Source organism: Pipra filicauda, unplaced genomic scaffold (genome assembly GCF_003945595.2).
Source record: "Pipra filicauda isolate LSUMZ 115617 unplaced genomic scaffold, ASM394559v2 scaffold309_size868695_pilon, whole genome shotgun sequence".
Lineage (NCBI taxonomy): Eukaryota > Metazoa > Chordata > Aves > Passeriformes > Pipridae > Pipra > Pipra filicauda.
The window spans coordinates 573,872-588,174 of NW_024104431.1; the positions used below are offsets into that span (position 1 = coordinate 573,872).

The following is a 14,303-nucleotide window of genomic DNA, read 5'->3' on the forward strand; positions in this document are numbered from 1 at the left end:
AGAATGAAAATAGGGTACAAGGAACATTTGCAGAAGGTTCCTAAATTCCTGGGTCATTACTGTCACTCAGCATGTCCATTGAATAATTTTTTTCCCTCTTAAACAAAAAAACTTTGAATGTATCCAAAGATAATATTCTGGCTATCTGATGGACTTCTGGTAGGTTTCTGTTTAGCTTAGGTTATTACTGAGGGATTCAGGCCTTGCTAACGACAACAGGATGTTATTCAACATTAATCTTCTTTTCCGTATCCTATCCTTAAATTCCGGATTGCAGTTGACCAAAACCAGAGATATGCCTTCAGAATACTTACAATATCTGTTAATTTTCTTCTCAGTTAATCAGACTCTGCTTCCTTAGAATTGGTCTTGTTGTATGATCCACCAGTTTAGGACAGGTAAATAGGATCTGAATTTCTACAGAAGAGTCTATTTGCAAATGCCCCCTAATCTTCCCAGCTTTAAGGGACAATCATGAAACAGCTCTGTAGTATTTAAAGCAGATTTCTCATCATGTGCAGTTAATTTTTATCTGGGTTGTTTTGCTAAGAATAAAATCAGTCTGTTAAAACAATCTGCCCCTTTCATCTTTGAGCAGTGTTCTCCTTTTCTAATCCTGTTCTTGGGAAACACAGTCCATTTATTTGTGGGGCAGGGGGACATTCCCTATTTCTACAGGTCACATAAAATGCAAAGCCAGTAATTTATCCCAAATCAACTACGTGCATGTGTACATGTGGTCTTAGAAACCGAAGTAACAGAGATATCAAAGAGTAATTAGTGTGTTTTGCTACTTCCGTTTACAGCTACAATTGTGCCATGTTTTGAATTCCCTTATAATCTGTGTGGGGTTTTAAAAAGTATTTACAATCTGCTGGCTCCTGTAGCACTGGGTGCATCGTGCAGAAAACATCCTTCAATTCAAAACTACCCACAATGGTCAGGACTATTCCAATTAACCATCCGTCAGAAAACAAATCAATGATTAGGAAAATAAGCCTTTGTTTAGTACTGTGCAGCCAAATCTTGGTGGAAATGATTGGCTTTGCAATGTGTTATGAAGGCTGGCAAAGTTCTCCCTGTCTGAGTGCCAAAAGGAGCAAATTCCAAAGGGAAACCTTAGAGGGGCAGATCCTGTGATTCTTAAACCATTAAATCTATAATCTGAGGTATCAGATATATCAAGATTTAAAAAATATATGGTTTGCGTGTTACATATTTCTTTATTTATCTATAAACACTTGCACAGACTCTGTAGCACGTTCTTCTGGTGCACAGAGGGCAGTGAAGCTGTGCAGGAGGAGGCTTGGACTCAGAGAAGTTCTATCTGTTAAAACTAATTACACTCAAAAAAACCTTTCAAAAAATGAAGCGGTTTCTATTAATTTAAAAACATTACAGCTTGTTTTACCCTAAACCAAGCTGAAAATACATAATAGAACTTGATCTAAAAACGTGATTTTAAAATTTTTCACTTTTTTTTCTACTTGCGGCATTTAAAAGATGGAAATCTAAATTTCCACCTTTTGTAACGTCTTTGCATACTTTTGATAGATCTCCAGAGAAGCCTTTTTCAAGTCTTTCCTGAAAACCAAACCAGTAGGTTGAACTACTCAGTGAAGTGTTCTCCGCAGGGTAACTACTCCTCACTGCCTCCATCTGTTGATAGGAAAGACCACTGCCCAAAGTCCTGCTGCCTGGGTTTGCAGAGCCCTGCAGGAGGTTGCTCAGTGCAGACTGGTTTAGGCTTCTTTCTGTACCAGCATTTGCATATTAAACAATAATGGTCCAACATCTACTCAAGTCAGGATATGAATTGTGCTGAACTAAATTCTGCAGAGGGTGTGACACTGTCCATGCACGTTATCACACAATGCCACCGGTGATGGTCATGTTGAAGCTGAAGCTGAGGAAAATCCCATTAGGGAAATGTTAATTCAGCCCTCCTCTATAGAGACCACGTTGCATTATCCACAAAAGAAGAAGGAATTTATTATTCTTAATGGAAGGAAGGAATTTGTGCCCCAGAGACACAATATCCGTAATGACGTGACGTCACAAAGAGCACAGCATTCCCACCTATATCCTGGCTCTTGGTTAAAAAGAGAGGAGTAGCACAGCGGTAATAACCCAAAAATAAACCCGTGTCATTCTTCATTCCCTGACGCCTCCTATGATGTTGCTGGAGCCAAGCAGTTTTATCCAGTTTTATTCTTCTATGTTCAGAGAGAAAATTGAACCAAATGTCAGCATAGTGTAAATAACAAAAAGTACTAATTCTAGAGAGAAAAGCAAACCATTAACAAACTCCCTATTCTTGGGCTTCCATAGGAGCAGTCACAGTTCTGTTACCTTCCATCTGTTGCATTTAAGGTTTTTTTAAAGCAAACTACTTATGATGAGCAGCAACTTGTTTCAAATCACTGAAGCTTTTATGATGATCAGAAGATATGGTTACTTGATTTGATCTTAACTGAAGGGGAATGCATTTAATTGGAAAGGATCTCATCATGGAGTTATATGGAAATATAGAATTCAGTATTATTCTGCTTTTTAGAAGTAAACTCTGCCCTAAATTTGAGGTGTGGAACTTATCTCTAAGTTATTTTCTCCTTTCACAGTCTCATAGAGGTTCACCTCAATTGTATCCACAGATTAGGAGAAGAGGAACAGGGCCATGACTTGCAGTTTTCCCACAGCTTTATATTATCCTTCAGACCCCTCACACTGAATCTTGCTTTAGCCAGGCCATTCATCCAGCAGCAGGAATTATCTTTTATGTCTGGAAGGAAAGGCTGCCTAAAACAAACAAGTTAAAAGAGCACTCTGAATTATTCTGTGTAAGTGAAGGTGCATAGTGAGATCTATTCTAACAGGCAGCAGGAGGGGTTGAAGAACAGCTTGCCTTCAGAAGGTTGCTAAATGATCTAATGGCCCCCAAAACCATGTGTACGGTATTTCTTTCTTTTAGGAAGAGATTTAAATAGGGGATAAATGGCTGCTATGGCATCATGTGACCATAAAACTGATGTCCCTAGATTTGTGGAATAACATCTTAAACACACTCAAGAGTCTGACTTTCTCTTTGCTCTGAGCAAGGCAGCACAGAGGCACTGGAGAAAGTCTAGACAGGATTTTACTGTATCACTCTGTAATAAAAGAACTATATCACTCTGTATTACTTTAACATTTTAATTAATATTAATTATTTAAAATGTAATTTCCATATTTTATATATGTTTATATTTCTAATTTATTTATAATGGAATTCATATTAATATCAATAATACTTTAGTATAGTAATAATATTACTAGATCACTCTGTAATTAAAAAAATTAAAATTCAGGTTACTCTGGTAAACAGAGCAATACAGTTTGGCAATAAACAAGCTGTGTAGAGACTAATTGAGCACCTTCTATGGTCTGCATTAGAAATCACTGAGGTTTTCTCTGTTCACTGTCTACCTCAGAAGGTCTGTAAGGACTTTGACAACCATCAATGCCTCAAACAACACCCACGTGCTTCTTTACCACTTACCCTGTCCACCTGCGTAGTTCTTTCAAATCAATGCAAACTGTGCTTCACATTTAAATGCTTATAGAGTTACTGTCGTGACTTAAAGGAAAAAAAAGGCAGCAGCAAGGTGCCTTCCTAAATATATTGGTAGAGAATTTAAAACATTGGCAGAAAAACCCGTAAAGAGCAAGGGAAACACTGCTGGGACATACAAATCACAGAACACGGAGTGCAAAACCTTCCCAAGGTTATTGAAGTCAAAAACCATTCCTGTCATATTCCACCCTTTCTTGCCGTGGGGAAGGCAGTGATCTCTTTCCCACAGTGTTTGGGTTTCTTTGCATCCCAGCGACATCTTGTGGCTTCTTCTCCCGTGGGATAAGTGATTTGGGGAGTTATCTCTTATTTGTTACTACAATGTATTATAATCATTACAGAAGCTGTAGCACGTTAAACAAGATATTGGCTATATATCTTACAAATAATAAAGGCTATTTTAATGTATTTGTTTCGTTAACTTTATTATTTAAATATGGGATATATTTATATATATATTTTAATATGATCTTAGTATGTACATATATATAAGTATGTGTATATATATACACAATGTTTATCTTTGTATAGTTGGAAGGGAAGATGCTTATTTTAATCAATGGTTTTTTTTAACTTCTTAGTTATTTTATGTTTGTGAAAACATAAGACAAACAGCTGTAACTCTTAGATCCGAATAGAAACATCAGGAATTAAGAAAAGCAGAAAATAAACGTATGGAGCCTAAGCTCACCACATCCTGGTAAAAGGCTACATTTGAGGCACACTTCATCCAGTAACATTTGTTTGTCACAAGTATAAAATTATACCTTTCTTTTTTCCTACATCGAGGTTGTTTTTTCCCTCTTTGAATATGACTTCTATTTGGGGCAGGTGTTCTGTGTGTCACAGAGGCAGGGACTCAGACTTCAACTGCTGGCTGAAGGATGTCTGTATATTTAAAACAGTCACTATTTCATTACAGAAAGCTTGATGTAATTGAAACATTTGAACTTGACGTGCAGGTATTGTAATCTATTAAAATATAAAAACAAAGTTCATGCAGGAAAATAAATCCTAAGACTTTCAATGTTGACAGTAATTAAAAACTAATGGGAGATAACTTACAAATGCTCAGCAGAGATTTTACCAATAAGTTGATCATGAAAGTGAAAGTAACCTATTCCAAAATACTTCCTGAGCTCCTGAGCCAGCAGATGGAGTGATTGCTAAGGGAGGTACAGATGTGCTGCTCAGTTCTGTTCCTTACTGAGTCTCCCTCTGCACAGGAGTCACAGGTAAATTCCTGGGTATGTCCTAGTGATAAAACTCTGCATAAATGCTTTTGGATGTCAACTGTGAATCAAAACACTAATAATTGCTTATCTTTCTTAGCTTGTTTCAAAGTAGTGTGCCAAGACCTAGTTAATAGTGCTCTTTCTGAGAGGATCTGATGACCTGTAGACTATAGGAGAATATACGAAGGGGCATATATTGAAGGTTTAGAATTGTTTGGTCAAAATTTCTACTACTGACATCAACAGAAATTTGCCCAAATGAAAGAAAGCTTTCTGGGTGTCACCTGATAATTATTTTTTTTATTTCTGAATATATTGAATGCTTATCACCAGCAGTACACCTGGAAAAAAAAATATGATCCCTGCAGAGAGGCTGAGCAAAGCTTGGTAAGAGAAAGGGTTGCTAACAAAATACTCATTCGGTGAGAAGGCCAAAGGAAAAAGCCCCCCGGCAACCTGACAGGTTCAAGCTTCAGGCCCAGGAAGACTTGGATAACTTCAGTTGTCTGTAGGATATAGGGATTTAGCCTTAGTGCTAATTTTATAATACAGAAGGCAACAAAGTGCTAAAACTTAAAAAAACAAAACAATTATTACTGCTTAGTACATACTTTTCCAAATTTATTTTATATAAGAACAATACTGTTCTCTTTTTTTCTTCATTCACACAACAAAATGATTCTTTTGGTAACTTTTTTATTATCTTCTGCCAGATGATCTTGTGATAATCTCCCAGTCTGCCAGTGGTATTTAGGATTCTGAATTCCATGGTCACTCGTCTCAAGAAGAAAGAAAACAACTGGTTTTTAAGTAATAATGAGCCCACCACTATGGAGTAGCCTCTCTGTTCTTAGTCGACTTCTGTGAGAAATGCTTTTTGCTCCCACAGGTATTTTTTTTGGAAACTTCAAAAATTGTCTTCATTCCATTACAGAGCAAACTCCAGCCTTTTCCAAATTAAAACAAGGGAAGCAGTAATTCCATGTCTAGAGAACAGGCAATAGCTACCACTTACACAAGCAGAACAGGAGAATGAGTCCAAGTTAGATCTCTCTACTTTGTCTTAGTGCTATAATTGCTATCACATAACATACTTTGATTTTACATTTTATCTGATTTTTCATCTATTTTTACTCTCTGATTTTGTTTCTTTAAGCTGGACCTAACAGAAATATCTTTTTTTTGGAGACTCTTCCTTGGTCTCCCTTCGTTTCCCCACTGTTGTGGGTATTTCCTCTCTACTTTTTTTGTTATTATTCCCTGCCTCCACTTGACTTTTCTGTTTGATTTCTCTGACCTTTAAATCATAACCTGTTAAGCAAAGTGGTTTGGCTTTACTTCATGTTTAACTTGCAAGGATTCTGCTGCTCTCCCCAGCAATCACTGCAGTTTATTTTGAATAAGGACCATGTGCTAAATATGCGTCAAAATTTTTAAACAAGGATAAGCACCAAGAGAAATTATGGAAGTACCAGAGCAGCTCATTTTCAAATGTTCTTGATTTGTCCATAGAAAAAAAATAAGCAGCCCACGCACACACACACTTCCAACAGTGGAATCTGGTGATGGACCAGGCTCCATCTGTCTGGCTGCCAGGAGAGCAAACTTGCCTTCACCTGCTTAAATATCCTCCTCCAGTGTCTCTCAACTTCTAGGAGAGACTCAGGGAGCTCATCAGAGCTCAGACCAGCCACTGGTACCCCTGTGTGTGGCTGTGGACTTGTGCAGCACCACGAGGAGCAGGAAAAGAAGCACCATGGGTGGTTGTTCTGCTCTGTTCATACCAGAGTTCTGAACTTCACTTTTATTTGGGGGAGAGCTCAAGTGTCTCACCCAGTCTCTCCCTCCTTCCTGTGCTTCCTCCCACTCCACTGCTCTGATGCAGAACTAGTAAGATAAAATGTGGGTTGTGACACTGGATTTGAGTCGACTCCACCACCTTTTTTCCTGACTTTCCTTTTTCAAAGCATAAACTTCAATTCTGAATGGATCCAGTAATGATGGATCGTGGTGGCTGAAGGTGAAGTTCTGCAGATCTTAAGCTCTTCCTGTTCGTGCAAGGATCACTTGCCAGCCCATATTTAAAAACGGTAATAGTAATAACCTTTTTTTTTTTTTAAGACTGGAGAAGCAGATACAGCACAGCATCAACCAAAGCCATAGTCCCTGGATCCAAGGGTCAAAACCTTACAGCTTCAGATCTCAGCACAGGATTTTGACACCGTCAAGCTCCAAGGAGTACCTTATCCACTGTGTCCCTGTGTACCCTGGGAAAGGTGTGAGGAAATTTAACTGGCCCCTTTCCCTTGCCTTTCCATCTGTCTGTGAGCTCTTTCCCTGGTGAAAACATGCAGCACACTCATTTAGTCTCAGCACGTGGGGGAGCTCGTTCCTATCCCATACTCCGCATTCCTTCCTTGTCTGTGGGGAGCAGTTTTTTCACTGGAAAGAGCTGCATGAAAACTGCTGTGCAACTGCGTGTTTTTATTGTTCCCTGTTAAAAAAACAGAAGTGGAAATCTGGCTTCTTCAAGCAAGAGCTGCAATAAAAAAGCTGCATCCTTGTCCATTAGAATTATTGATTGGCAGTGGAAGGGACCAACCAGCTTCAACATGCGATGCTACTTCAGAAATTCTTTTTCCCTAATAAGTCAACATCCTACTTTTCCTTTAGAAACCTCATCTCCTTGGGGGGTGGGATTATTTTTATCATAGAAAATAGGGCTGGAATGGCCAATGGGAAGTCAGATGTTTCATTCTGTCAGGGAAAATCCTGGAGTGTACATATTGACAGCAGTGAGTCCCCACCAGGGTACTCACCTTCCCTGACAACCTGGCAGAGGGTTGGAAACAGATGATCCTTAAGGTCCCTTCCAACCCAAACCATTATATGATTCTATGATTTTTAAGACTGTGTGCAAAAATATTCTAGAAGGAAACTATTGGCTAGGAAGTAATTAGTTATCCAGCAATGGAAAGCACTTGGTCTGTGAAATATAAGTTAGAATACTTTTTGATGTTTAAAAAAAAAAAAATGCCCTTTTCAGTGCATTTTTAAAATACTATTCCAAGTAAAAATTGTGCTGCATAGCTTGTTTTCTGCTCTGAGCAGTCATTTTCCTTCCCATTCACTGGAAGACCTTAACAGGATTTGAAAGTTTGTTGAGCAATAACAAAAGCTGCTCTAAGTTTTTGAATTCTTTATCACAACTTCGACATAAAGAAACTCTAGGCTGGCATCAGTTTTGCTGAGAGTGTCTTTTCCATACAGATTTCCAAGGCTTAACACTGGTACTCCAAAAAACTGCAAAAAGCGGGAGCCAACTCTCCTCTAAGTGCCCCCTCCTGCACTAGAAAATGTGAAGGTGGATTCTTTTTATTGTGTGCTGTATAAACACACCTCTCCGTTGTGCCTGTCACTGTTTCACTGCCTTTCTCAGTCCACAGAGAATATATAACATGATAAATAGCAAAACCTTTGTAGTCCTGTTCAGCACCACTGGAATGACGCAGATACTTCACCTGTCCCAGACTCACCTGAAATAGGGTAAGGTCTTGACCAGCAACCAGAAAGCCTCCCTGCCACACTCACTGCACATTAAATGTATAAAGCAGGAAGCAACAAGTTCCTAAAGAGTTTTGTATTTTTGGGTGCTCCCTATCAGAAAGCCACTTTCAGGATGTCGCTGCTTTGCTCCATTATACAATATGTGTTTATTTCCAGCCAGGTTTTATTCAGTTTATAGGCATTTCTTCTTGGTTTGTATTGTCCTTTGGCTTGTTTTTCTGCCTCTAGTTCTTTACCAGTACAACATGTTTATAAAAAGCAACTGTACTGTGTCCAAACCTTCCTTTTACCAAACCAAGCAAGACATATTCCTCCAAATGCTGGAGATAGAACCTCTTCTCTCTGCCCAGGCAGTTTAATAGCACTTTTCTGTGCCAGCTCAGTTTACATTCAGCTTTCCTGAGCAGGGCTGATGTCAGTGATACCCAGCATCATGTCTCACACCTCCTGCAAACACTTCACTGAACCTGTGATGAGATTCTGATTTTTTCACTGCACAAATCTTTCCAATTAGATTTCAGTTAGTGAGCTCTGCATTTCTGACAGATGCATGTTATTATGCCATAAATAAATTATTTTGAACATTACATTTAAGGGGTTTTTCCTTTTTTCTTTTTTTTTTTTTTTTGGTAACTTCATGCATCAATTTTGTTCTTTCTTTAGGATATTTTGGTCCTATGGTCTTCCAGCTCTGTATATCTACAGCTTTTAGGATCACACTCCTCTTTCTTTTTGCCAGCTTAATTAATGGATATTCTATTTGAGTTCTAAATGCCACTTATATCCTTCCCATGACTTTTTATTCAGTAACTGCCTATATCCTCAGCAGCCACTTCCTTACCCATAGTTTAATTCCTGTAGTATTAGTGTTTAACCTTCTCCAGTGTAACTTGTACGTTCCCAATTGCTAGAGAGAACTGGTATGGAATCCTGTATTTCATGAGTCAGCTGGTTTTAATTTCTGAGATGAAGAATATTTGATTTTTACCTGCATCTCATTTTTAGCTTTTATCCCACCTACCGTCTTGCCCCTGCTCCTGTATTTATCATAATCTGTCACACTTCAAACATTCATTTACTATTGACATCCTACTTAAACTATCTAAATTACCTCTCTCCTTAGCACTCACATTTTTTCTTAGTTCTCCTGTTGCTTAATTGTTCTGCTATTTAGTCTTGTTCCTTTACAAGATCTAACTCAGCTCATATTTTGGCAGCTCTCAATTGATCCCTCTACTTCTTGACCTGAAAAATATGGCTTTTCCCTTCAAATATTGAAATACCTAGGAAAAGCTTCTGTCCCTGCCTTACAAAGAAAACGAAACGAGACCCAAAACCAACTATACGTGCTCCAACTATAGTTCACAAAGTTTTCAAACTCAGCCAAATCAAAATCAATTTTTACTAGGTCTCTGTTTAGCATCTCTTTTGCCCAAGGGCTATTTCCCTGCCAAGTTGCTGCTTTTGCTCCCACCCATTTCAGCATTCTTCAGACTATTTAAAATTCAAGTGTATATAGATCCAATCTGCATTTATATAAATATACAAGGTAGAAAAGGAAGTAATACCTTGATCAAATTCTAATGCAACATGTTGTGTAGAACAAACAGTTCTTTCCTCCAGTTCTGTCCCTGAAATTCTAAGGAGACTTTCAGGTAAGTATGGAAAGGAAGGAAGTGTTACAGATGAATCTAGAGACATCTGTCTTCTAGATAAGTAGTGGGGTTTCTGCTTTGGCTGTAATTAGCCAATATTCTTAAAGATCCTTATACAGCCAAATCATCTCTTCTTACAGCCAGAGCTGAGAAATCACTGGAGTATATTTGCAGCATTCATGTGGCTTAGAGGTTTCCACAAGTAAAGCCTTATTTTTTTAGGATAGTTATATAAACAATAAAGCCCTTTGAACAGGAGAGCTTCTATAAGCAGTTCTTTATAATGTTACTGTCAACATCAGCAATCCCTTCTCTTTGGGGAACTTGGATGTGATATAAAAGTCGTGTTCCTTAAAATGAAAACCAAAAAGGCTCCTTATGACATCAGTTACCACACCTCGCTCGGGTAATCCTAAACCATACCAAACACTGTCCTTTTATACTGATAATTTTGCTCTTTAGCCCTGAGCATCCAGATAAGAAACTATGAAGGGTCATTTTTCATGGTATATGCTGCATTTAATGTTTGATTTGATGAATCAGCAATAGGCAAGTTTGTAGATCAGAACTGTATTACAGGAAAACGTGTTTGTGCTAAAAGGAGGTAGTAGGGTGAGATTCTAGGCTGGGCAACAAAGGAGAACACAAAAAACCAAGAAGGATGAATAAATCTGCAGGACAGGGCTGGTCCAGCATCTCTGCTCAGAGAGGCTGTGCTGCCTGTGAGGAGTGAGCAGCTCTCACAATTACATTGGCACAGCACCTTGGAGAGGTGAGAAGGAACAGTCTGGAGTTAATGTGCCAACAACTGGTGTTTTAGAAGAAGCCTGGATTTTATTAAAGGTCTTGGCTCAGGACAGCAAATGAGGCTGGTTCAAAGCCTGTCTTTAATATCAAGTATCAAGGTTTCTGACTGTCTGAAAGAAAGACTCATGAAAAGGGCTGGATTACTACAGACCACTGAAAAACCATGAGTAAGATTTCTCAATTAGGAATGTAATGCTAATTAGACTTTTTGGGTCAGCCTGGGTGGGTTGGCTAATTAGCCAAAGTAATATACCCATGTGATTGGCCTGGAGTGTGGGTGAGGTTCCTGGAAGCACCAGGTGATATCTGGTGGAAAAAAAAGGATGTGTGGGTGGTAAAATCAGGACAGCTGCAGTCAGTGACTGGAGAGGGGGAAATACATCTTCAACAGAAAATGCACAAAGGCTCTAAATTTTCGGAAGAGTTTAGGTAAGGATTAGCAAGCTCCTATAATGTTTATTGAAAGCTTAATTTAGGATAAAATAATTTTTTTGTAAGATGGAGAGATATACAGATTGCATGAGTGCTGGTGTTGTCACGCCAAGTCAGCTCAGTTGTGTGATAAAACCCAGGACCATTTCAGGGCAATAACAAATGGCAGATTTGCTTCATCCTCAAAGCATGGAGGAGACAGAGGCCCTGCAGTTGTTCTTTTAACACTAAAGTAGATGCGAATTCAAACTGCCAGCCCGTGTTTTCAGTTTCTAAATAAAACATGAGTTTTACCTACGTAATCTTTTGTTTCGGTAGAAAAATGATAACACTTGTCCTTCCTAGTCACCCTCTGCCCCTGCAGAGAACACACAGGTTGGGTTATGGCCCTGCCTAAGCCTACCATATGGTGATCACAGTCCTTGTGATTATGAAATATTATGTGTGCTTGCTGACAAAGCCACATGGTCTGTTCAGTGCTTCAGAAGAGAACTCTTGGACTTCCTTAGGCCCAATGCCTGTGGTTTCCTCTGAGAGCACTGGCTGTGTCACAGGGGGCTCTCTGCGGTGCCCGGGCACAGAGGAGGCTGCCAGGTGCACCAGAACAATGGGATAGGAAAGGACTTGGCTCCTCCAGGGCAGCTTTTCAAGGTTTCCACTGTGGGCTGATTGCCCCGGTCTCCAGGGAGCTCCTGCTGGAAATGCACATTGTTCCAGTGAGTGGATCCCACAAACACTCCGGGTCCTGAACATGGAGAGGAGAGCACGGCAGCTTTTACATGTGGTTCAGAAAATTAGAGGAAGGAGGGAAACAAAACAGAGAGGACTTTAACCCACACTAAAGCAGTACAAAATTTTCTGCCGGCTGTGTCTTTCCTTACAAAATTCTCTTATTTTCTATATATGCTCATCCTCACAACGATGCTAACCGAGAACTATGTAACTGGGCCAGGTCATACAAGGAGCAGAGTTTGTACGTATCGCTTTTATTCCTCATTTGGGCTTCTGAAGGTTGGTAACACTGAGTAATTTGAGTTTTAGACCTGTCCTCTGTCCTTTTATTTATGTAGCTGAAGCAGACAAAGCAATTTGCAACAGCTGCATGTGATGGAGAGTTGTCTTGTAACATTTAAAACTGTAAGTGCTGGATTGCTGTGCAGGAATTCACAGCTCAATGACTAAGATTTATTCTGTAGTTATAAGATCAATTGCAAATCTACCAGGAAAAAACAGTAAGTCTTGCAAGAAACATGTTTAATTGATTTTACATTTACTGTTTAATAAATTCTGAGGGTTTTCCCTCTTGACAGATGGCAATTTAATTTCTGGATTCTTAAAGAGAAAAAAAACCCCTAAGCTATTATGCCCAGTGATTTAACGTATTTCACATTTCAAAATGTTAGAGATGGGAGGATGTTCTGCTCCAAGGTTTTGGTTCAGGCCCATCTTTTCCTCTCAACAAGTTTACATGTGAAAAAGATACTGCCAGATAAATCTCCTCAAAGTGAAATTATGGCTGCAAAACACCCTGCTGTGCTCACACTTGTGGATACAAGTGAACAGAGTTAGAAATAAATTATTTCTTAAATTACACAGAGATATCTGTTGAAATCTATTTCCTAGTCAGTCTATCCTAAAAAAAACAGAGCAGAAGTACTGAGATACAGAAAAGTCATTCACAGTTCTAGGAACTGAGGAGAAAAACCTTGCACAAATGGAGGTAGGTTTGAGCAGGCATTCCTTGTGTTGTGATCACACGCTGCAAAGGGAAAACAATTTTTTTAAGAGCTTTGGATTAGCCCAAGATTCATATATCAAGTCAGACAGCAACTAAATTAAAAAATGTTATCTGGAATAAATTTTAAGTGTATGTTCAGCCCCAACACTAAAGAAGTTTCTAATGAAAATAAAGACAAATCAGTGGAAAATTGGAACTAAGCTACTCTAATTTTTTTTCTCTTCTGTTTTCAAATGTATTTTCCAGAGTGGATCACTAAAGGAGCCAGAGCCAAACAAAATACCACCTCAGCGACCACCACCTCAAGGTTGTTTACAGTACATTCTCGACTGTAATGGCGTTGCAGTAGGACCAAAACAAGTCCAGGCTACTTAGATATCTAATTGAGACTAAAAGCAAGGGTTAAAGCAAAAAAAGGAAAAAAAAAAAAAAGGAAAAAAAAAAAGGAAAGGAAAAGAAATGAACACAAACAATCTCAAAAGCAAACATCTCAATTTTGTTCAGTTTTTGCATTGTTTCAGTGCTGACCTGGACTGTGTTTTTTCTATGCAGTGTCAACTCTCCCGTCTGGTTGTTTCCTTGTTCCTGTCTGTGCGTGTAATGCTTTACCAACTTTCCTCTGTAAAACTCGTGATTTCAGGGCTGTTGTCAACAGTGTACAAAGAATGTGCCTCTCTAGAGCCCCGTGCAACTGTACATTATGGATGGTTAGACAGTATTTTTGGAGTATTATATATATATATATATATATCGTTCAGTAAAATACCACCGAGGTGCAAATCTAAATCCTTTTGCTTACTCTGTGAGTGTGTGCACACTGTACTCATAGCCTTTATTTTTGTGTGCATGACTAATAGGTAGGTGATCCAGATATATTTTTAAAAGTCTAGATTAGAATTTGCTAGTGAGGCTTTTTATTTATAATTTTATAAAGTTTATTAACATTTGAGTTTTACTTATACACAAGTGGAAGTCTGATATTTCAGTGACTCCATAAAATACAGTTCTTCCCAAGGAATATTTAAAATATCTTCTATTTTACATACTGGTATTCATATTTTTAGTAAATCTGCATTAAATTATTAGCTACAAAGCTATGTAAATGGGCCACCTATGTGCAATATCTCAGTGAAAGTGTATTTAATGTATCCTATTTCAATTAAGTAGTACCTTTTGCTGTCATTCTGAATTAGTAATCTATGGATATTTTTAATGAAAACTAATGCAAGTACTTTCAAAAAATCTTATACTTACCT

General features: G+C 38.5%; 1 protein-coding gene across 1 annotated transcript in view; it reads left to right on the forward strand.

Annotated features, from left to right (window-relative positions):
* Positions 1 to 14,303, forward strand: part of SYN2 (synapsin II) — a 184,586-nt gene that overhangs the window by 163,204 nt on the left and 7,079 nt on the right. Inside the window, exon 11 of the mRNA XM_027748521.2 lies at positions 13,294 to 13,354. Within this exon, the coding sequence (XP_027604322.1) occupies positions 13,294 to 13,354 (61 nt within the window). The remainder of the gene's footprint in view (positions 1 to 13,293; positions 13,355 to 14,303) is intronic.